Here is a 22,165-nt window from a genome sequence, read left to right as displayed (position 1 = left end):
CGGGGGCCACTCTTCATCGCAGTGCGCGGGCCTCTCACTATCGTGGCCTCTTTTGTTGCGGAGCACAGGCTCCAGATGCGCAGGCTCAGTAGTTGTGGCTCACGGGCCTAGTTGCTCCGCGGCACGTGGGATCCTCCCAGACCAGGGCCCGAACCCGCGTCCCCCGCATTAGCAGGCAGACTCTCAACCACTGCGCCACCAGGGAAGCCCCTACCTTATATATTCTTCATTGAAAATAAAACGTAAGTGAAATGTTTATCTTAATCTTCCAGAGTATCAGTGTCTCATTTACTGAGACTTCATTTTCATTAGTGTATACACAGAATTATATGTAGTAATAATTATTTCCAGATATTTACTGGGATCAAACTGCCATTTTTTTTTTTTTTTTTTTTTTTTTTTTTTTTTTTTGGCCACGCTGCGCAGCATGTTGGATCTTAGCTCCCCAACCAGGGATCAAACCCAAGCCCCCTACATTGGAAGGATGGAGTCTTAACCACTGGACCACCAGGGAAAGAAGTCCCCAAACTGTCTTTTAATAAATTTATTTATTTTTGGCTATGTTGGGTCTTCGTTTCTGTGCGAGGGCGTTCTCTAGTTGCGGCAAGCGGGGGCCACTCTTCATCGCGGTGCGCGGGCCTCTCCCTGTCACGGCCTCTCCCGTTGCGGAGCACAGGCTCCAGACGCGCAGGCTCAGTAGTTGTGGCTCTCGGGCCTAGTCGCTCCGCGGCATGTGGGATCTTCCCAGACCAGGGTTTGAACCCGTGTCCCCTGCATTGGCAGGCAGATTCTCAACCACTGCGCCACCAGGGAAGCCCCCCAAACTGTCTTTTAAAGTCCATGGGATGTGTAGTGATGTCCTTACTTTCATTTCTGATAATGGTAATCTGTATCCTCAGTCTGGCTAGAGGCTTATCAATTTTATTCATCTTTTCAAAGAACCAGCTTTTGGTTTAGTTGATTTTCTCTATTGATTTCTTGTTGTTTAATGTCATTGATTTCTGCTTTTTTTTTCTTTTTTTTTTTGGCCGCACTGCCTGGCATGCAAGATCTTAGTTCCCTGACCAGGGATTGAACCTGCCCCCTGCAGTGGAAGCGTGGAGTCCTAACCACTGGACTGCCAGGGAATTCCCACATTTAAATGTTTTTGAATTATGTTTGGAAAACTGGTTGGCTATTAGGAAAGATTTTCCCTCCTGAGTTGCCATGTGGGTCTTAACGATAAACTAGTAGTGCAAACTTATTTTTCATTATATATGGGTTTTGGTTTTGTCTCGGACTCGTTTGTAGGGAATTTCTGCCTGTATTTCATAGCTGGAGAATATGAGATCTAAAGGTATTAATTTCCACCAGGGAGATTTTCCCACAGTAGTGTTCTTTGGACTTCTCCCCCTTATGTTATTATGTTGCTCAGAGATATACCTTTGGACTGAAACCACCACATTTTGATGACTCAAAAACGTCACCAACCAGTAAAATTCTTGAAAATTTGAAACAACTGATTTTAGTTTCTAGAATTTTAAAGAACATCACGTAGCCTGAAATGATTTGTTCACTAATGAACTACCAGTGTGTATGTCTGTAGTGGCAACTGTATAAGAATTCATTTCACAGGATAGTGTGTTCTGTAATAGTCTCAGTAGTTTGTAATTGATAACACAAAATTTTCAGAATGTTAATTCCCATAGCAAGAACTTGTAACATCGTAAAATGTGGTTCACCAGAGTTGCTACTTTCCGTATTTTATAATTAAATGTACTAAAAAAATCTAAATGTAATAGAAAAATTCAATCACAGAGATGGCTTTAAACACAAACATTTCTGAATAACACTTTATTCTAGCTCATATACAAGGACATTTTGGTATGCTATTTATACAGTTTTCTTAGTGTTCCCTACATTTGGACTAATCATACGAACATATCTATATGCTAGAGATTTGACCAAAGTATATGCACTTCAAAATAATATTCTATATTCTAATATTCTGAAATGCCTGTGTACAATCTGATCATTGTTTAGTCAGCAAATATCAAATTTAAAGTATCAGGATGTGGAATGTTTGATAAGTGTTTAGAATTTTTCTGACCAGAGTTCCATCTAGCTAGCCATGGCGTTAATACAGGACCTGTATGTTTTTCTCATGGGCATGAGGATGTCATGTTACACTTTTTTCTTTTATGTTTCTCAACTTTTTGCTTAAACTTTTTCTCTCAACGTACTGTAGTAAGTCCTGTCAACATGTTTGTTTGAAAGCAAACCAAAACCAAATATTAAAACGGAAAAAAAAATTGCAAAAGAATCAGATTCTGGCTTCAATATTATTTCTGTATTTGTAAACTGATGTTAAAAAATGCTCTCAAGATGGTTTTTAGGAAGGCACAATTTGGTAGCATCAATTTTTCACTTACAGCTTTTTCTAAACAAGATCCCAAGAAACTGCCACCTTAATTTTTCCGGCACGTACTTTTAAGCACTTCAAGGTTCAATCTGAAGTGCAAGTAAAACGCTCTTTCTCAAAATTACTAAGAGTAAACAATACATTGGATAGTGAGCAGAATATGAAAATACAGGCTACTCTGTCAAAAGATGAAAGTTCTTATGGTATCGGGTTAGAGACTAAACGTGGAACAAAGGCCTTCATGACTGGAAAATCAGAGCTCTTGAAGTGAGCTCTAGCTATCTAAGCTTACAAGTTAAATGCAGAAAAACGAGAACATTTTGGTTCTTTTGAACAAGAGCGCAACAGCTAAAGCATTACAAATAAGGTATGGTGATAATTGAGTTAGAAAAGCTCAGTTACTACTCTAGGCTAGACTCTAATCAGTAAAACTATACTTTGTAATTTTCAAGAGTTTGGCTTCATATTTAAAATTTTTTTTACAGTATGTAATTACATATACAGTGTCCTGTAACTCAAACTATTAATGCTCAAGTCTATAAGAAGTTTATTCGAGAGATGCTCAAAAGCCCCACTACTACTCTCCCTTTCTCCTATTTAGAAAAACCAACAATTTTGAAAATACTTGTAGCACAGAAATGCTCCATGGTTCATCCACAACTGCAAGCCCGTATCAATAGGCAGTTTCTCATATCTAATGTATTGTGTTATAGTCTCTAATATCATATGTCAAATACCCTGTTGATTTATGAACATTTTCCATGGGCAAGGGTGTTAAAGACAACAGGATCAAGTTGACGATGTTATTGTTCACTTTAAATACTAAATTGTGCTTGCATACTGAAAGTTAAAATGAGCTGCAGTAAGAATGGGAATATAAATATGTCCATTTGTACCATACACTAAAAATCCTAAAAATAAGAGAATGAAGATACCTTACGATAACTGAAAAATGAAAGATGAGAAGCAATAGGAATTGGTAATGGTATATTTTAATTTTTTGTTAAAGCTCTGAAGTTGTATTAAATTGCTAACCAAATTGAGGTAGAGGTAGACCCTAATGTTATTCCTTCCATGTGTCAGAAGTTAAGCCTCTCACTTCAACTTGTATGTGCTTTCCCCCTAATTATATATAAATGATTTAATTTGAAATGTGTGTTATGATAGAAAAATTACAGGATCATTCAAATGGTTATTTTTTTTTTTACAAAATTCTTAATTACTAGTAAAAAAAAAAGTACTTATAAAATGTACCCAATGTTCTTCCTGCTGGTCATAAATATATTTGTTTTTCCTCCAAGTGTAGAAAAAAAAGGGTAGAGAAACTATATTATGCAACCATTATGATAGTCATGTAATGAAGACACTAGAACATAACTAGTATGGTAATATTTTACCTTAGTGCCTAGTTTTCCTCTTTGAAGGTTACACATAGCTTTGATTCATATTAAATTTCCTACTAAAGCAGATTTAAATTCCATCAGACACAAATCTATTTCCATTTTAAATCACATACAAGTGCTAAGTGATCAGAGGGATGGGAAACACTAGGTAAGGCCTGGTGGGTGGTAACTTCTTCATGAGTAGGTAATGGAATCACCTGTTCAACCTCTAAAGCATTTAAGTCAATGAAAATGTAATCCAGACATCCATGAAAGCCACCAACGTAATTTGTGTAAGCAGGTTCACCACAAGCACTTTTCAGTTTGAAGAAATGGGTAAGAGACATGTTGCATCGTTCCTCTTCCCCATTGGAAGTCCAGTCTTCATGATCCTCTGGAATATTGCCACTGATGACAAAGTGATACATTCCTGTTGATGGGGTACTATTAAAGTCCCCACAAAATATAACTGGTATGCTGGGATACAGATCACAAGAGACGTGTCTAACGTGAGCCAAGGCTATTGCCATTTGAATGAGACGAATGTACCCACCTATGAATATAAAAAACGTGTTAAGTACTTTCTAAAGTTGCCTTTAAGTTAAAAAAAAGAAAGAAAAAACTCACAAACCACAGTATCTGGGTGACATTCAAGATATGTATTTGTATGTGTGGGGAGGCACTGGATGAAGGTGGTCAAAAGGCAAAATTTCCAGTTATAAGATTAATGGTATTGGGGATGTAATATACAACACAGTGACTACAGTTAACACTGCTGGGTGGTATATCTGAAAGGTGCTACGAGAGTAAACCCCAGAAGTTCTCATCACAAGGAAAAAAACCTTTTTGGGGGTATTTATATGAGGTAATAGATTTTAAATAAACTTATTGTGATAATCATTTTGCAATATGTGTAAGTCATTATGCCATACACCTTAAATTGTATAGCGCTGTGTGTCGACTATATCTCAATAAAACTCAAAAAAAAAAGAGACGTATTTGTGTAAAACAGCTTTTACCGATGTTACGTTACCACGTTCAAGCCACTTGTGAAAACCAATAAAACCTACCTTTGGGGTGCCAGTAGAGATGGGTATTAGCAACACATATCTTTTTAGAAGAGTCCTTTGTAGACTGAAGAACAGAAACCTAAAATAAACAGAAAATGCCAAGTTCAGTTGCTATTTCCCAATCTGAATTTTTTTAAAATCTAAAACTATATGATGAACCGACATTTTATTCCATATGCCTCCCTGCTGATGAAGTATGATTGAAATTATGAAATTTAATTTTGTTTTAAGTTTTGTAATATAAATGAATGGGATTCAGCATAACATTTTAGTAACAGTCCAATATACAGAGATAGCATGAATACATTTTAGATGACAACACTAAGGTTGGAGACCGTGTTTTTATGTGGGTAAGCGTGGGCTTTGGAGTCAGGCAGAACTAGCTTTGAATACCCACTCTACCATTTACAGCAGTGTGACCTGGAGAGGGGCACTTCTTTTTCCTAAACCAGCTTCATCATGAGTAGAAAAGAGACAATATCATCCACCTCAAGGAGGACATTTAATTGTGTGGATTCAATTAAATGAGTTTACTCAGAGAGGCATGAGACACAGGTGCTCAAAAAATGGTAGCTACTCTTCTTACTATGAACAAAACCAACTACCTAAAAACTCTGGACAACAGAGTTTTAGAATAACATCTATAAAATGGGAACAGTAGGATTACTATAAGCCAAAATTAAAATAACAGCTAATATTTACGGAGCACTTTGTACAACATGCCAGAGACTTAAAATTTTAATTCTTTAAAATGTGTCAAAACAGTGTTTGGCAAGTAGTAAGAAAATATTACCTATTAAATTATTGTATTTAGCTAAACACTAAATTATAAGCACTATGAAAAGTTCTTGTTTGTCTTGTTCAAGGCAAGCTGTAGTGTGCCTGGCGTATTACAGGTACTCAATAAGTATCTGATCAATGATGAAGGAAGGAAGAAAGGCTAAATTACATGCTGAAAATACAAGAGCAAACACCTTTCAGTAAAATCTGGACTGTTTCATCTCTATAAGCACCCCCGGCCCCGGCGCCCCTTCCAGAACGAGTATGTAGAGACTGGCAGACTCTACCTGAAGTACAGAAGACCTCTGGAGCACCCTCTCCTGCGCTGATGGGTACAAAGCCAGTTTCTCCAGCAGTTCTTTGTGAAGTGGGTCAGACTGCAGGGCTTCATGGAAAGGAATGTCATGCTGGCTAAGGAGGCTGAACTTGGACTTCCGGTAGAAAGTGGCCAGGCCTTCGTGCTGCTTGATTCGAAACACGCCCTCCAGCCCAAAGGCCTCCAGGGCCGGCACCAAGCTGTCTGTAAACACGTTGCGGTCAACTTCCTGCAAACAGATGAGGTCGGCGTTGTAGCCCGTGAGTTCCTTTTGGATAAGGTTCTGGCGGTAGTCCAGTTCCAGGGCGTAAGGGGCACAGTACGGGTACAGGACCGTCCGCGAAAACTCAGTCTGGGCGTATGTGTCGGCCAGGATGTTGTAGGAGACAGTGCGGATGAGAGCGTCGTCCGTCACCTTCTTGGTGTACAGATGCCGGTGGTCAAAGGTGCAGGTGCCGGGCCCGGCCTCCACTGGACACACACTTTCCAACTCCCGGCTTGGCCCGAAGCGCTGCCCATTGCCTGGGGTACAATGAAGTTTGAGCCGTAGCCCGATGTCGGCATTGGACGGGGTGTAGACGCGCTCGTCCACATCCGTCTCAGTCCAACCAGGAGAGGGCGAAGAGGGAGACAACGATGAGGGGCCTCCGCCCTCAGGTTCCGCCGCTCCGGGTTTGGTTTCCTTGTACCAGCGGAAGAGGGAGCCGGCGGGATCCCCAAATTCGACGCCGAGCTTGGGGCACACCGGGAAGCCGGCCATGATGTAGCGCGGCAACTGCAGCTCGGTGAAGGCGGGAGGGTTGCGCTCCACCTTGTACTTGACATCGCCGATCTGCAGCACCGCACCGTCCTGCCAGGCGTCCACATTGAGCACGTCTTCAGCCACTGCCTCCTCCCGGTAGTACAGCTTCACCACGGGTTCGCAGGCTGCAGCCGGCTCGGGCCCAGGCCCCGCACAGGACACGCCGCCGCTTGCGTTTGGCCGGTTCTTCCTGCTCTTCTTGGCGGCGGCCGCCTTCGCGTGGCCTTTGAGGGCATTGGTAGCGATCCGGCTGAGGGCCCGCCCCAGCGGCTCGCTCTGGTCGCGCTGCATGTTCTTGTGGCTGCCGTCGGCCAGCGCGAACGACAGACTTAGCTTAGGCTCCGAGGGCACACAGCGCACCACAGCGCGCTCCATCGCGCCTGCCGCGGTCTCAGTCGCCGCCTCGGCCCGACTGTGCCGCTCCACCGCCGTGCGGACCCCACGAAGCGCGGCGCGGGCGCCTGGGAGCCTCCACATGAACCTGGTGGCCCAGAGGCTGACGAGATCTGAGGTTGGGCGACCGCTAAGCGTCAGGTAGAAACAGAAGAGCCGCAGCCGCCGGTTCCGGAACCCATTCAGTCCCTCAACTTCCGGCCGGCGAAGAGAGGGCGCACTGTGCTCCCGCCACGCACTTTCGCCAGGCCCGCTCACCAGCTCCTTTTTTCCATAGCCACTCCTGTCTCTAATCCATCCCAGCTTAATTTTTATCTATAACCAGAGTAATAAGACTGGAAAAATGAAGAAAATATAGAAGTTCCAGAGGGAAATATTAGACTCCATGGTTTTATCGAAAGTGCAGTTAGCGGGCGGAAGCGAAGGCGCGCCCAAGACGGAACTGGCTGGGGTGGTGTCACGGGTTTCGCTTCCCCGGAGGAGGCTGGCGCAGTTCCTGGTTGTTAACTCCGTGCCTTCTGGGGCTTCCTCGCGCGAGGGCGTAGGGAACTCCAGCCGGATTGCCAGCCTGGCTTCGGGTGTGGAAAGTGTTGCTCACTTCTCCACAGCATTCCCGAGGTTGCTCACCCTCTTCCGAGGTGTGGTGGGTTCACCTCAGGCCTAGCCAGCGCCGGCGCGCGGAGCAGAGCTTTTGTGGTCGTAACTACGAACGATATATAGTAGCTCCCAGTTAGTGAGCCGTGACTGTGCTAAAAACGTCTTTTACGGATGTGAGGACCAGAGAGATTAAGTTACCTGCTCAAGACCAAACAGACATTGCTGAATGAATGACAGGAGACTGAGAATAGCCAGTAAGTAAGAGGATATGAGAAATGTAGCTTCTTTGAAAGCCAAATGAAGAAAGTATTTCAAGAAACAGAGTTTGTGTTGAATATAATTAATACTCTGTGATTAACTGAAGGAAAAAAAAAAACTCTTGAAGGTTCAAAGAACAAATTGAGAATTCGCTTCTCTCGATAAGTGATGTTTGTATGTACTTTCCCGTCTCCTACAACTAGAATGTTTGTTTATTGGGTATCTAATAATAAGCCATACCCTTTCCCCTGGCTTACAGTGAGGAAAATAAGCCTTTTCTAAAAGAAGGATGAATTTTGCAGTCATTTGAAATGTATATTCCTGTCCTCCCCTCTCCCCACGCAGCAAGCATTTGACAAGGTAACTGGATGCCTGGTGGTATGTATGTAATCTGGGGCTACAGTGTAGGGTAAAAGTCATTACATTGTATCAGTTGACTTAACAAAATAAGTCTCAGTACTCCAGTTCATAGTATCATAGTACCCACATTAGCAAATATAAATTTTGAAATGGCATTTTTCTTCATGCATCTTTGCAGAACTCAATCTTAAATAAGCTGAAAGATAAAAGCCCTATTAGAAAATGTGGGAATTCCCTGGCGGTCCAGTGGTTACACCTCGAGGCTTTCACTGCTGAGGCCCAGAGTTCAGTCCCTGGTCTGGGAACTAAGATCCTGCAACCCGCTCCGGGAGGCTAAAAAAAAAAAAAAAAAAAAAAAGTCCTATTAGAAAATGACTTTCCTTCAAGCAAGCTGATCTAATTTAACTCTGTAGCACTGTAGCAGTCTTAATCCGAGTTTGAGACACATACCTTGAAGTGTCATACTTTCTTTTAGGTTTTTTTTTTTTTTGATATTTTAATTTTTTCGAAGAGTAAAAACATATTCGTAGTGAAAAAAAGGTAATCTTCCCGCCTCTGACTCCTATGCATGCACAAACATTTACGAATTTATACCCTTCCCCCCACTTTTTTGCACAAATAGGAATGTAGTATACCCATGGTTCAGTACCTTCCTCTTTTCATTATCTTACATTATCTTTAGTAAGTTCTTTCAGGAGAAAGTATCTGCAAGTGTTCTGAAAGTGTCACAACTTCCCAAAGAAAGTTTAATCTGAACTCAACAGACTTAAAAATAATAAATGGTGTGTTTATTTTATGAGGCTAAACTGTAGCACAATTATGTATATAAATTATATACATTATAATTATGTAATTAAAATTTGAGATTACAAGACTGAACCAATACTATGCTTTTCCTCATGCCAAAAGGAGAAGCGTCTAATAGAAATCATTTTATTCATCCATTCTCAATTCATACCAAGAAACACAAGCTAACTTTCACTAATCAAAAGTTACGGTTGTTGGAGTTATTTTTATTACTTATACATATATCTGCAGGAATTAGTGTGTGAAGACAAGTTTCTCGTAATTACCCTCACTTAGTTAATAACATTGGCATAGATCATTAATATACTTTTATCTTTTTTAACTTAAGGTCAACATGAAACTGTAATTTTGAGGGATAGCACTCAGAAATTTTGAGTAGTTTTGGTGATGTCACTTCAGGGTAATCTATTTTCTCATATATTCAAAATTTAATAAATTCTTTTTTTTTTTTTTTTTGGCTGCATTGGGTCTTCATTGCACATGGGCTTTCTCTAGTTGCGGTGAGCAGGGGCTACTCTTCATTGCGGTGAGCGGGCTTCTCATTGTGGCGGCTTCTCGTCACGGAGCATGGGCTCTAGGGCATGCGGGCTTCAGTAGTTGTGGCATGTGGGCTCAGTAGTTGTGGCACACAGGCTTAGTTGCTCTGAAGCATGTGGGATCTTCCCAGACCAGGGATTGAACCCGTGTCCCCTGCATTGGCAGGGGGATTCTTAACCACTGCGCCACCAGGGAAGTCCCCAAAATTTAATAATTTCTATTTGCTTTCTGTTTAAGGGAATCAATCTCTTCTATTTGTTTGTTTCTTTTTAAATTATTTTTTCCAGTTTTACTGAAATATAATTGATATATAACATTGTATTAGTCCAAGGTGTACAGCATAATGATTTGATATAGGTATATATTGCCAAATGATTACCACAGTAAGTTTAATTAACATCCATTACCTCAATAGTTACAATTTTTTTTCTTGTGATGAGAACTTCTAAGATCTATTGTTTGCAACTTCAACATATACTGTAGTCACCATGTTGTACACTATATCCCCAGAATTTGTTTATCTTATAACTGGAAGTTTTTACCTTTTTGATCACCTTCATCCATTTCCTCCATCCAACCCTCCCCCCACACCAATCTGTTCTCTGTATCTATGAATTAATTTTTTTTTAGATTCCACATATAATCGAAATCATACAGTATTTGTCTTTGTCTGACTTATTTCACTTAGCATAATGCCCTTGAGTTCCATCCATGTTGTCACAATGGCAGGATCTCCTTTTTTATTGTTGAATAATATTCCATTATATATCTGTATCTATATATCTATATCATATCTATATCTATATATCTTACATTTTCTTTACCCATTTATCCATTGATGGACACTTAACATTTAGGTTGTTTCCATGTCTTGGCTATTGTAAATAATGCTGCACTGAACATGGGGGTGCAGAGACATTTTTGGGATATTGATTTTGTTTCCTTTGTGTGTATATATAACCAGAAGTGGAATGCTGAATCATATGGTAGTTCTACTTCTAATTTTTTGAGGAACTTCTGTTTCTATACTGTTTTCCATAGTGACTGCATCAATTTACGTTCCCACCAACAGTGCTATTTGTTTCTTATATTTAAAAATATTTATCATAATTTATGATTACATTATGTATTAATATACTATATAGCATAGTATATATATGATACAGCTATATCATTTTTTTCATTTTTAAAATTGAGATACAACAATATCACTTAATATAAGTATAATTAATGTTACTATAACAGCAATCAAAAACTTAGTTCGAAGAAAAACAATTCAGTCAAAGAACTTATGTAAAACATAACACAGTTTAGCTCCATAAAGAACTCTTAAGCATATGGACTCATTTCTTTTTCCTGCACTCCCATTCTTAATTTTGAAATAACAATACATAGTTTAAAGCATAGTAATTTAGTCTCATAAGTTCTCTTAGCATCTTCATCATTTCTATTAAGAAATAGAAAAAAACTTTTTGTATAGTATTGGAGAATCATATTTTGGTGTCATTATCCATAAGTGCTTTTATATAATCAAGCCTGGGCTTCCCTGGTGGTGCAGTGGTTAAGAATCTGCCTGCCAATGCAGGGGACATGGGTTCGAGCCCTGGTCCAGGAAGATCCCACAGGCCGCGGAGCAAGTAAGCCCATGAACCACAACTACTGAGCCTGTGCTCTAGAGCCTGTGAGCCACAACCACTGAAACCCGTGCGCCTAGAGCCTGTGCTCTGAAACAAAGAGAAGCCACCGCAGTGAGTAGCCTCCACACACTGCAACTACAGAAAGCCTGCGCACAGCAACAAAGACCCAACATAGCCAAAACTAAAATAAATGAATTTATATTTTAAAAAACCTTAAAAAATAAGGCTTCGTGAAATATACTTATCTGCTTATAAATACTATTTCTAACCCTTAGATTCAGAAGTAGAGCCCTTCAAGGGAATGCTTTTAAGCTGCAAATTAAATATGTAGCGATAATTAACATTTTTTTCCTTTCTTTCAAAGCAAAATATTTAATAAAATTCCAGATGGCTCTTTTGCAGAAATTGACAAGCTGATCCTAAACTTTATATGGAAATGCAAAGGACCTAGAATAGTCCAAATTACTCTTTTTATAAAAGAAGAACAAAGTTTGAGGACTAACCCCTTGAACAATGTGTGGGGTTAAGGGCACCAACCTGCCTCCTTGCCCCAGTGCAGTTGAAAATCCGTGTATAACTTTATAGTCGGCCCTCCAGATCTGCTGTTGAGCATCTGCGTATTCAACCAACGAGGGATCGTGTAGTACTGTAGCATACATTTAGTGAAAAAAATCTGTGTACAAGTGGACAGTTCAAAACTGTCTTGTTTAAGAGTCAACTGTAGAACCATTTTTACTAAAGCTACAGTAATCAAGACACTGTGGTACTGGAATAAAGATAGACATGTAGATCAAAGGAACAGAATTGATTGTCCAGAAATAAACCCTTACATTATGGTCAATTGAGTTTTCAACAAAGATGTCAAGACAATTCAGTGAGGAAAGGACAGACTTTTCAATAAATGGTACTGGAACAACTGTATATCTATATGCAAAAAAATAAACTTGAATCTGTACCTCTCATGACATACAGAAACTGACTCTAAATGTATTATAGACCTAAATGTAAAACCTATAAGTAGAAGAAAACACAGAAAAACTTCATGATCTTATCTATCTTTCATAGATAGTAACTTCAAAATCATAATCCATAAGAGAAAAAATATCCTGTTTGACTTTATAAAAATTAAAAACTTTTGCTCTTCAAAAGATACCATTAAGAAAATGGGTCTAGCCCGGGCCCCAGCTCCGGCCACGTGAGGCGAGGGCTGTGAACCTGCCTCAGGCAGCAGTCGGGACATCGAGTCTGGCCCCAACACGAGCCCTCTACCTGCAGTGGCCACTCCTGGAGCAGGAGCTGAGGGTCCTGACTGAGGCCCGCCAGATCCAGAGAGTGCGAAGCCCTCGGAGCCCAGCTGTGTGGCTGACAGCGTCTTGGTGCTCCGGCCAGGTGTCAGGCCTGAGCCTCTGAGGTGGGAGAGCCAAGTTCAAGACATTGGACCACCAGAGACCTCCTGTCCCCATGTAATATCAGTCAGCAAGAGCTCTCCCAGAGATCTCCGTCTCAATGCTAAGACCCAGCTACACTCAATGACCAGCAAGCTCCAGTGCTGGACACCCCATGCCAAACAACTAGCAACACAGGAACACAACCCCAACCATTACCAGAGAGGCTGCCTAAAATCATAAAAAGGTCACAGACAGCCCAAAACACACCACCGGACACGGTCCTGCCCACCAGAAAGACAGGATCCAGCCACATCCACCAGAACACAGGCACCAGTCCCCTCCACCAGAAGGCCTATGCAACCCACTGAACCAATCTTAGCCACTGGGAGCAGACACCAAAAACAACGGGAACTACGAACCTGCAGGCTGCGAAAAGGAGACCCCCAAACACAATAAGTTAAGCAAAATGAGAAGAGAGAGAAATACACAGCACATGAAGGAGCAAGGTAAAAACCCACCAGACCAAACGAATGAAGAGGAAATAGGCAGTCTACCTGAAAAAGAATTCAGACTAATGATAGTAAAGATGATCCAAAATCTTGGAAATAGAATGGAAATGTTTAACAAGGACCTAGAAGAACTAAAGAGCAAACAAACAATGATGAACAACAAAATAAATGAAATTTAGAATTCTCTAGAAGGAATGAATAGCAGAATAACTGAGGCAAAAGAACGGATAAGTGACCTGGAAGATAAAATAGTGGAAATGACTACTGCAGAGCAGAATAAAGAAAAAAGAATGAAAAGAATTGAGGACAGTCTCAGAGACCTCTGGGACAACATTAAATTCAACAGCATTCGAATGATAGGGGTCCCAGAAGAAGAAGAGAAAAAGAAAGGGACTGAGAAAATATATGAAGAGATTATAGTTGAAAACTTCCCTAATATGGGAAAGGAAATCATCAAGTCCAGGAAATGCAGACAGTCCCATAGGGGATAAATCCAAGGAGAAACATGCCAAGACATATATTAATCAAACTATCAAAAATTATACAAAGAAAAAATATTAAGAGCAGCAAGGGAAAAGCAACAAATAATATACAAGGGAATCCCCCTAAGGTTAACAGCTGATCTTTTAGCAGAAACTCTGCAAGCCAGAAGGGAGTGGCAGGACATACTTAAAGTGATGAAAGGGAAAAACCTACAACCAAGATTACTCTACCCAGCAAGGATCTCATTCGGATTCAACGGAGAAATTAAAACCTTTATAGACAAGCAAATTCTAAGAGAATCCAGCACCACCAAACCAGCTTTACAACAAATGCTAAAGGAACTTCTCTAGGCAGGAAACACAAGAGAAGGAAAAGACCTACAATAACAAACCCAAAACAATTAGGAAAATGGTAATAGGAACATACATATTGATAATTACCTTAAATGTAAATGGATTAAATGCTCCAACCAAAAGACATAGACTGGCTGAATGGATACCAAAAAAAGGCCCGTATATATGCTGTCTACAAGAGACCCACTTCAGACCTAGGGACACATACAGACTGAAAGTGAGGGGTTGGAAAAAGATATTCCATGCAAATGGAAATCAAAAGAAAGCTGGAGTAGCAATTCTCACATCAGACAAAATAGACTTTAAAATAAAGACTATTACAAGAGACAAAGAAGGACACTATATAATGATCAAGGGATCGATCCAAGAGGAAGGTATAACAATTGTAAATATTTATGCACCCAACATAGGAGCACCTCAATACATAAGGCAAATGCTAACAACCATAAAAGGGGAAGTTGACAGTAACACAATCATAGTAGGGGACTTTAACACTCCACTTTCACCAATGGACAGATCAACCAAAATGAAAATAAATAAGGAAACACAAGCTTTAAATGATACATTCAACAGGATGGACTTAATTCATATTTATAGGGCATTCCATACAAAAACAACAGAATACACTTTTTTCTCAAGTGCTCATGGAACATTCTCCAGGATAGATCATATCTTGGGTCACAAATCAAGCCTTGATAAATTTAAGAAAATTGAAATCGTATCAAGTATCTTTTCCAACCACAATGCTATGAGATTAGATATCAATTACAGGAAAAAGACTGTAAAAAAATACAAACACATGGAAGCTAAACAATACACTACTAAATAAGAAAGAGATCACTGAAGAAATCAAAGAGGAAATAAAAAAATACCTAGGAACAAATGACATTGAAAACACGATGACCCAAAACCTTTGGGCTGCAGCAAAAGCAGTTCTAAGAGGGAAGTTTATAGCAATAGAATCCTACCTCAAGAAACAAAAATCTCAAATAAACACCTAAACTTACACCTAAAGCAATTAGAGAAAGAAGAACAAAAAACCACCAAAGTGGGCTTCCCTGGTGGCGCAGTGGTTGAGAATCTGCCTGCTAATGCAGGGGACACGGGTTCGAGCCCTGGTCTGGGAAGATCCCACATGCCGCGGAGCGGCTGGGCCCGTGAGCCACAACTGCTGAGCCTGCGCGTCTGGAGCCTGTGCCCCGCAACGGGAGGGGCCGCGATGGTGAAAGGCCCGCGCAACGCGATGAAGAGCGGTCCCCGCACCGCGATGAAGAGTGGCCCCCACTTGCCGTAACTGGAGAAAGCCCTCGCACGAACCGAAGACCCAACACAGCCAAAAATAAATAAAAAAAAAAAAAAAAAAAAAAAAAAAAAGATACTTTTAATAAAAAAAAAAAAAAAAAAAAAAAAAAAAAACCACCAAAGTTAGCAAAAAGAAAGAAATCATACACATCAGATCAGAAATAAATGAAAAAGAAATGAAGGAAACAATAGCAAAGATCAATACAACTAAAAGTTGGTTCTTTGAGAAGATAAACAAAATTGATAAACCATTAGTCAGACTCATCAAGAAAAGAAGGGAGAAGACTCAAATCAATAGAATTAGAAATGAAAAAGGAGAGGTAATAACTGACACTGCAGAAATACAAAGGATCATGAGAGATTACTACAAGCAACGATATGCCAATAAAATGGACAACCTGGAAGAAATGGACAAATTCTTAGAAAAATGCAACCAGGCAGAACACTCTATGATGTAAATCACAGAAAGATCCTTTTTGACCCACCTCCTAGAGAAATGGAAATAAAACCAAAAATAAACAAATGGGACCTAATGAAACTTAAAAGCTTTTGCACAGCAAAGGAAACCATAAACAAGACGAAAAGACAACCCTCAGAATGGAAGAAAATATTTGCAAATGAAGCAACTGACAAAGGATTAATCTCCAAAATATACAAGCAGCTCCTGCAGCTCAATATCAAAAAAACAAACAACCCAATCCAAAAATGGGCAGAAGACCTAAATAGACATTTCTCCAAAGAAGATATACAGATTGCCAACAAACACATGAAAGGATGCTCAGCATCACTAATCATTAGAGAAATGCAAATCAAAACTACAATGAGGTATTAACTCACGCTGGTCAGAATGGCAATTATCAAAAAATCTACAAACAATAAATGCTGGAGAAGGTGTGGAGAAAAGGGAACCCTCTTGCACTGTTGGCAGGAATGTAAATTGATACAGCCACTATGGAGAACAGTACGGAGGTTCCTTAAAAAACTAAAAATAGATCCACCATATGACTTAGCAATCCCACTACTGGGCATATACCCTGAGAAAACCAGAATTCAAAAAGAGTCATGTACCACAATGTTCATTGCAGCTCTATTTACAATAGCCAGGACATGGAAGCAACCTAAGTGTCCATCGACAGATGAATGGATAAAGAAGATGTCACACATATATACAATGAAATATTACTCAGCCATAAAAAGAAATGAAATTGAGTTATTTGTAGTGAGGTGGATGGACCTAGAGTCTGTCATACAGAGTGAAGTAAGTCAGAAAGAGAAAAACAAATACCATATGCTAACACATATATATGGAATCTAAAAATAAAATAAAATGGTTCTGAAGATCCTAGGGGCAGGACAGGAATAATGACGCAGATGTCGAGGATGGACTTGAGGACACGGGAAGGGGGAAGGGTAAGTTGGGACGAAGTGAGAGAGTGGCATTGACATGTATACACTACCAAATGTAAAGTATATAGCTAGTGGGAAGCAGCCGCATAGCACAGGGAGATCAGCTCAGTGCTTTGTGACCACCAGAGGGGTAGGATAGGGAGGGTGGGAGGGAGATGCAAGAGGAAGGGGATATGGGGATATATATATATGTATAGCTGATTCACTTTGTTATAAAGCAGAAACTAACACAACAATGTAAAGCAATTATACTCCAATAAAGATGTTAAAAAAAAAGATACCATTAAGAAAATGAAAAGGCAAGCTACAGGCCAAGAGAATATATTTGCAAATTATCTGATATAGGATTTGTATCCAGAATGTAAAGAACTCTTACCACTTAATGATAAAAAGGGAAATATTCCAATTTAAAAATGGATAAAAGATCTAGGTAGACATTTCATCAAAAAAGAAGATATGTTAATGGATAATAAGCCCATGAAAAGATATTCAACATATTTGCATTTAGGGAAATGCAAATTAAAACCACAATGAGATACCACTATATGCCCATTCAAATACCTCAAATAAAAAGGATAGACAATACCAAGTGTTGGCAAGGATGTGGAGAAATTGGAACGCTTATATTTTTCTGGTAGAAATGTAAAATCTTTCAGCCACTTTGGAAAACAGTTTGACAGTTTCTTAAAAGGTCAAACATACACTTATCATTTATCCCAGCAATTCCTACCAATGAGAAATGAAAATGTATGTTCATCCAAAGATTTGCACACAAATGTTCATGGAAGGATTATTCATAATAGCCCCGAACTGAAAGCAATCCAAATGTCCATCAACTTGTGAATGAATAAACCAAATATGATATATCCATATAATGGAAGACTATCCATCAGTAAAAAGGAATGAACTTCTGTCACATACTACATCTAGATGAACCTCAAACACATTATTAAGTGAAAGAAGCCAGACACAAAAGACCACATAATACATGATTCCATTTATATGAAATTTTCATAAGTTGTAAACCTATAGAGACCAAAAGCAAATCAGTGCTTGCCTAGGACTGGAGGTGGGAGTGAGGATTGACTGTATATGAGGTCAAGGGAACTTTTTGCAGTGATGGAAATTTTTTAGAACTGGATCTTGGTAATGGTTGCACAACTGTATAAATTTACTAAAAAACGCATTGAATTGTATACTTTAAAATGGTGAATTCTATAGTATGTAAATTATACCTATAAAAAGCTATTTGAAAAAAAGATGTACATTGTATTAGTTAGGATCTAATGAGGGAAGCAGAACCGGTAGATTATATGTATACCCTATATGTATCCATTGTTTGTATGTTTATATATAGGGTTTCTTACAGGGAACTGGCTTATGTAACTGTGGGGGCTCGTGAAGCAAGTCCACAATCTGTAGCGGCAGGCTGTCAGGAAGGAAAGAGCCAGAGAGGGGAGAGCACCTGTACACCTAGCTGCTGTTTGGAGTCTAACTCAGGGCATGTCTAAAACTTTTTAAAAGGACTTCCACTGATTGAGTGAGGCCCACACAGATAACCTCCCTAGATTAACATCAATTTACAGGGGTCTTGAATTACATCTGGAAAATGTCTTCACAGCAGCCCTAGATTAGTGTTTGATTGAGTAACTGGGAGAAGGTGAGTGCATGATATAATACTGTCCTCCGTTCAGTTCTGTAGTTTAGCCTAACCAAATTGACATGTCAAAAAACCATCACAGAAAGACAAATATCATATGATATTGCTTATATGTGGAATCTGAAAAAATGATACAAATGAATTTATTAACAAAACAGAAATTGACTCACAGACATAGAAAACAAACTTATGGTTACCAAAGGGGAAAGGTGGGGGGAGGGATAAATTAGGAGTTTGTGATTAAAATATACACACTACTATATATAAAATTGATAACAAATAAGGACCTACTGTATAGCATGGGAAACTATACTCAATATCTTGTAATAACCCATAATGGAAAAGTATCTTAAAAAAGAATATATATATATATATCTCACTTTGCTGTACACCTGAAACTAACACAACATTGTAAATCAACTATATTTCAATAAAAATTTTTTAAAAGACACTGTGACAAAAAAATCACATACAAGTGTTTTGTTTTCCACAGAAAGATAGTTTGTTTTTACAAGCTAGGAGGAATTTCAATTTGTTCATTCACTGACTCAAATGACATTTTTAGAGGAACAACTGTTTGCCAGACACTATAGTGTAGGCTGTACTCTCATTAAAAAAAAATTCTTTACATGCTGACTGGCACATAGACGATGCTCAAAAATTTATTGAATGAAAATGCCATTAATACACCACCAGGATTTATTTATCTACCAATTTTATTTATGCACATGGTATTTGTGTGGGCTATTATCATTTAGATGGAGTATCCATTGTGCAGCCTCAAATAGCAAAGTTTCACATTTCTCTCCTCATGCATACTCAAAAAATTTACACAGCTTAATCTTCTCTGCCAAAAATTTTCTGAAAGAAGTGCTGTCTAAACAAATACTGAATAGAGAAACAAGATAAATTAAAATCTTGATTAATTATAATATTTACAGGGAAGTCGCTAGGGGGACACTTGAAGACTTGATCCTCCTTGAGAGTGTTTATATAAATCTATTTTCCAACGGATCCAAATCTCCAGTCTTGCAGTTTTCCACAATTTGAAGATCCTGATTCCGTGCCCTTTCTAAGGGAAGACAGTTAGGTAAAAAAGTCTCATTCACCGACCCTCCATTTACTCGAGTAATGAATTATTGTTGTGACAGGTAATCCTAATCTGTGGCAGCTCAGCAACTGCCTCTCCAGGCAACATTTACCCAGTCTCTCCAGTTGCGACCGCGACAGTTTCTATGGCGACAACTTTGTTTCTACGCGGCAGGCGACTGCCCAGCTCGGCAGGACCCCGTAGGACGTAGAGCGTTCCGGAGGTTTCAACCCTTGTTTTCTCTCTTCCTTTCACCATTGGAGAAGTTCACTGAACGTTCCCCTCTTATCTGAGCAGCCGGGAAGTAGTGAAAACAATCGGAGGGGTACTTTCGTGTCCTCAGCGTTTCTCTTCACCCCTCTCCCAGGGCAGGAGATTTTGAACTGGGCGCCAGCAGAAACTGTCTTTTTCAAGGCAGGAATCTCCAAATTGTGTGGGCATCTGCAGCATATGCAGTTGATATCACGGTTAATTATTCAGCATTTATATGACATTTTAGATTTCTTATGCACTTAGTATGCCTATTTTTGTTTGATCATAGTATGGCTTTCTAGGAAGGTAGCAAAACTAAGATACAATAGTGATGTTTAAAAATGTTAATGATGTTAAAGTATCAGCTTTTTGGGGAGAGGGATTATACCTCAACAACTGGATTTTGTTGTTGTTGTGATTTGCTTCTTAGGGAAAATTTGAACTCAAAATTTTAGAACTGTACAGGTATTTAGAGAGCATCTAATCCAGTTCCTTAATTTCAGCCATGAGGAAACTGAAGCCCTCACTCACCGGGAAGTGACTGGCTTCATTTCTTCATAGCAATGAATGGTAGAGCTCTAACAGGAATCCCTAACCATTTATCTCAACTGCCATCCTTGGGAAAAAGATATAAAGAGGCCTAGAATTTTTGGTATTGATATGTAATGAATATATCGAGGCTAGCTTTTACAATAATGGCTTTACGGACTTTTTCTCCTCAGAGTATATTTTAATCTTTAGGGGACCAAGATGTCAGATACAAACAAAGCTGCCATTGCAGCAGAAAAAGAGGCTCTGAACTTGAAGTTACCTCCCATTGTTCGTCCCCCAGAAGACATGGGTGTTGACGCACCAGCACAAAGTAAGCTGCTGAGTTACAGAAGATCCAAGGAGCAGCAGAAGACAATTAATCAGTTAGTGTAAGTAGCATATTAGTAAATAATCCTTGTTTGGAATTTGAGTGAAATAATTAGTGTTTGTATTCTCATAAAAAGTTTAACTATTTAGGTTGTTCATGGTCAAAATATCATCTTCAAATTCAAGTAGGAAAACAATTGAAAAAGTAATTGTAATGATAGTAAATGTTATATAGTGCTTACAGTGTTTATTCTAAGCATTGTTTTTATTGTTTTACCTATACTTCTCACAACAACCCTATACGATGGGTACTATTGTTATTTCTATTTATAGATGAGTAAACTGAGGTGCAGAGAAGTTAAGTAACTTGCTGAAGGTCTCACAGCTTGAGTTTAGGACCTGACAGTCTGGTCCTAGAGTTCACATACTTTGAACACCACGCTATTCCTCCTTGTGATATATTATAACCATACTGGTCCCTGAAAGTAAAAGCAAGTAACTGGGCCTCTACAAATAGCATTGCACTGGAGCAAATACTTAATAAAATATCTTGAAACTACTTGTACTTAAAACTTTTTCTCTACAAAAGAAAATACAGTCTAACATCCTACCCTTTCCCCTCCAATTTAGTGGAAATTAAAACTAATTTAGGTACCAGCTACCAAAGGCACTGATAAGGATGGTTCAGTCAATTCAGCAGTTACTGAGAATTTCCTAGGTACCTGACTCTGCTGGGCTCTGGGGATAAATAAGAAGAAAAAGACATTGAGCTCATCTGTAAGCTTTGAACCTAACACTGAACTATAAAACAGGGAATTTCTCTCTGGTGGATTTCTGCTTCTCTTTCTGCATTCTCTTTCCCTCTTTGGTGTGCCTCCTTTATACATATTTTTGCAACTGACTAAGTTTTACTCTCTGTTACATTGTTGATGATCATATTGTTGCTAGTTAAAATAATTTAAGTTTTTGCTGATTTTACTTTCCTTATAATTAAACAGGTCTGTTAATCATGTAACTTCTTTAAATTTACATTATTATTAGTCTGTCAATCTTCTAATCATATTTAAATCCAAAATTATAAGGTATATTAACTAATGGCAGTATATGTATTGTTAGATACCCTTTACCCCTTTAATTTCTAAGACTCTAATCAATGTTTCAGTGGACTTAGAGAATAGAAAAAGGGGTTCCTTAGGACTTACATATTGTTCTTGCTCCAAAACCTTTCATAATCTCAGAATGCCATGTTGAACTACTTGCAGTTCCATATTTTTACATTTAGTGAAAAATAAATTTCACAATTGCTCCCTGCAGTTTCCTTCACTGAAAAGTCTGTCTGAATACTTATACAATTTATTCAAGGCTTAATTTATGAATCACCTCCTCTGGAAAGCTTTCTCCTAATCCCCTTTGTGCAGCTTTAACCCTGTCTACATATTCTCTTACATCTATTTAACAGATATTAAATATCTACTGTTATCCAGACACTGTGCTTTTTACTAGAAAGACCACAGAGAACACAA

General features: G+C 39.1%; 2 protein-coding genes across 2 annotated transcripts in view; one reads left to right on the top strand and one right to left on the bottom strand.

Annotated features, from left to right (window-relative positions):
* Positions 1–2,307: 2,307 nt before the first annotated feature.
* On the bottom strand, positions 2,308–7,327 carry PDE12 (phosphodiesterase 12). Its single transcript, XM_059939971.1, has 3 exons — positions 5,921–7,327; positions 4,854–4,932; positions 2,308–4,336 (listed from the first exon to the last, which is right to left on the bottom strand). Exons 1-3 carry the CDS (start codon positions 7,226–7,228, stop codon positions 3,894–3,896), a joined length of 1,830 nt encoding a protein of 609 aa, XP_059795954.1. The 5' UTR covers positions 7,229–7,327; the 3' UTR covers positions 2,308–3,893.
* A 290-nt stretch (positions 7,328–7,617) lies between these two features.
* The window catches only part of DNAH12 (dynein axonemal heavy chain 12), a 238,341-nt gene continuing 223,793 nt past the window's right edge, over positions 7,618–22,165 (top strand). The window contains exons 1-2 of the mRNA XM_059939970.1: positions 7,618–7,995; positions 20,526–20,704. Coding sequence (XP_059795953.1) covers positions 20,535–20,704 — 170 coding nt within the window. The 5' untranslated portion in view covers positions 7,618–7,995; positions 20,526–20,534. The remainder of the gene's footprint in view (positions 7,996–20,525; positions 20,705–22,165) is intronic.

This window comes from Balaenoptera ricei, chromosome 11 (assembly GCF_028023285.1).
Source record: "Balaenoptera ricei isolate mBalRic1 chromosome 11, mBalRic1.hap2, whole genome shotgun sequence".
In the NCBI taxonomy this organism is placed as follows: Eukaryota; Metazoa; Chordata; class Mammalia; order Artiodactyla; family Balaenopteridae; genus Balaenoptera; species Balaenoptera ricei.
Note: the sequence above shows the minus strand (reverse complement) of the source record. Positions and strands in the feature narration are given on the sequence as shown.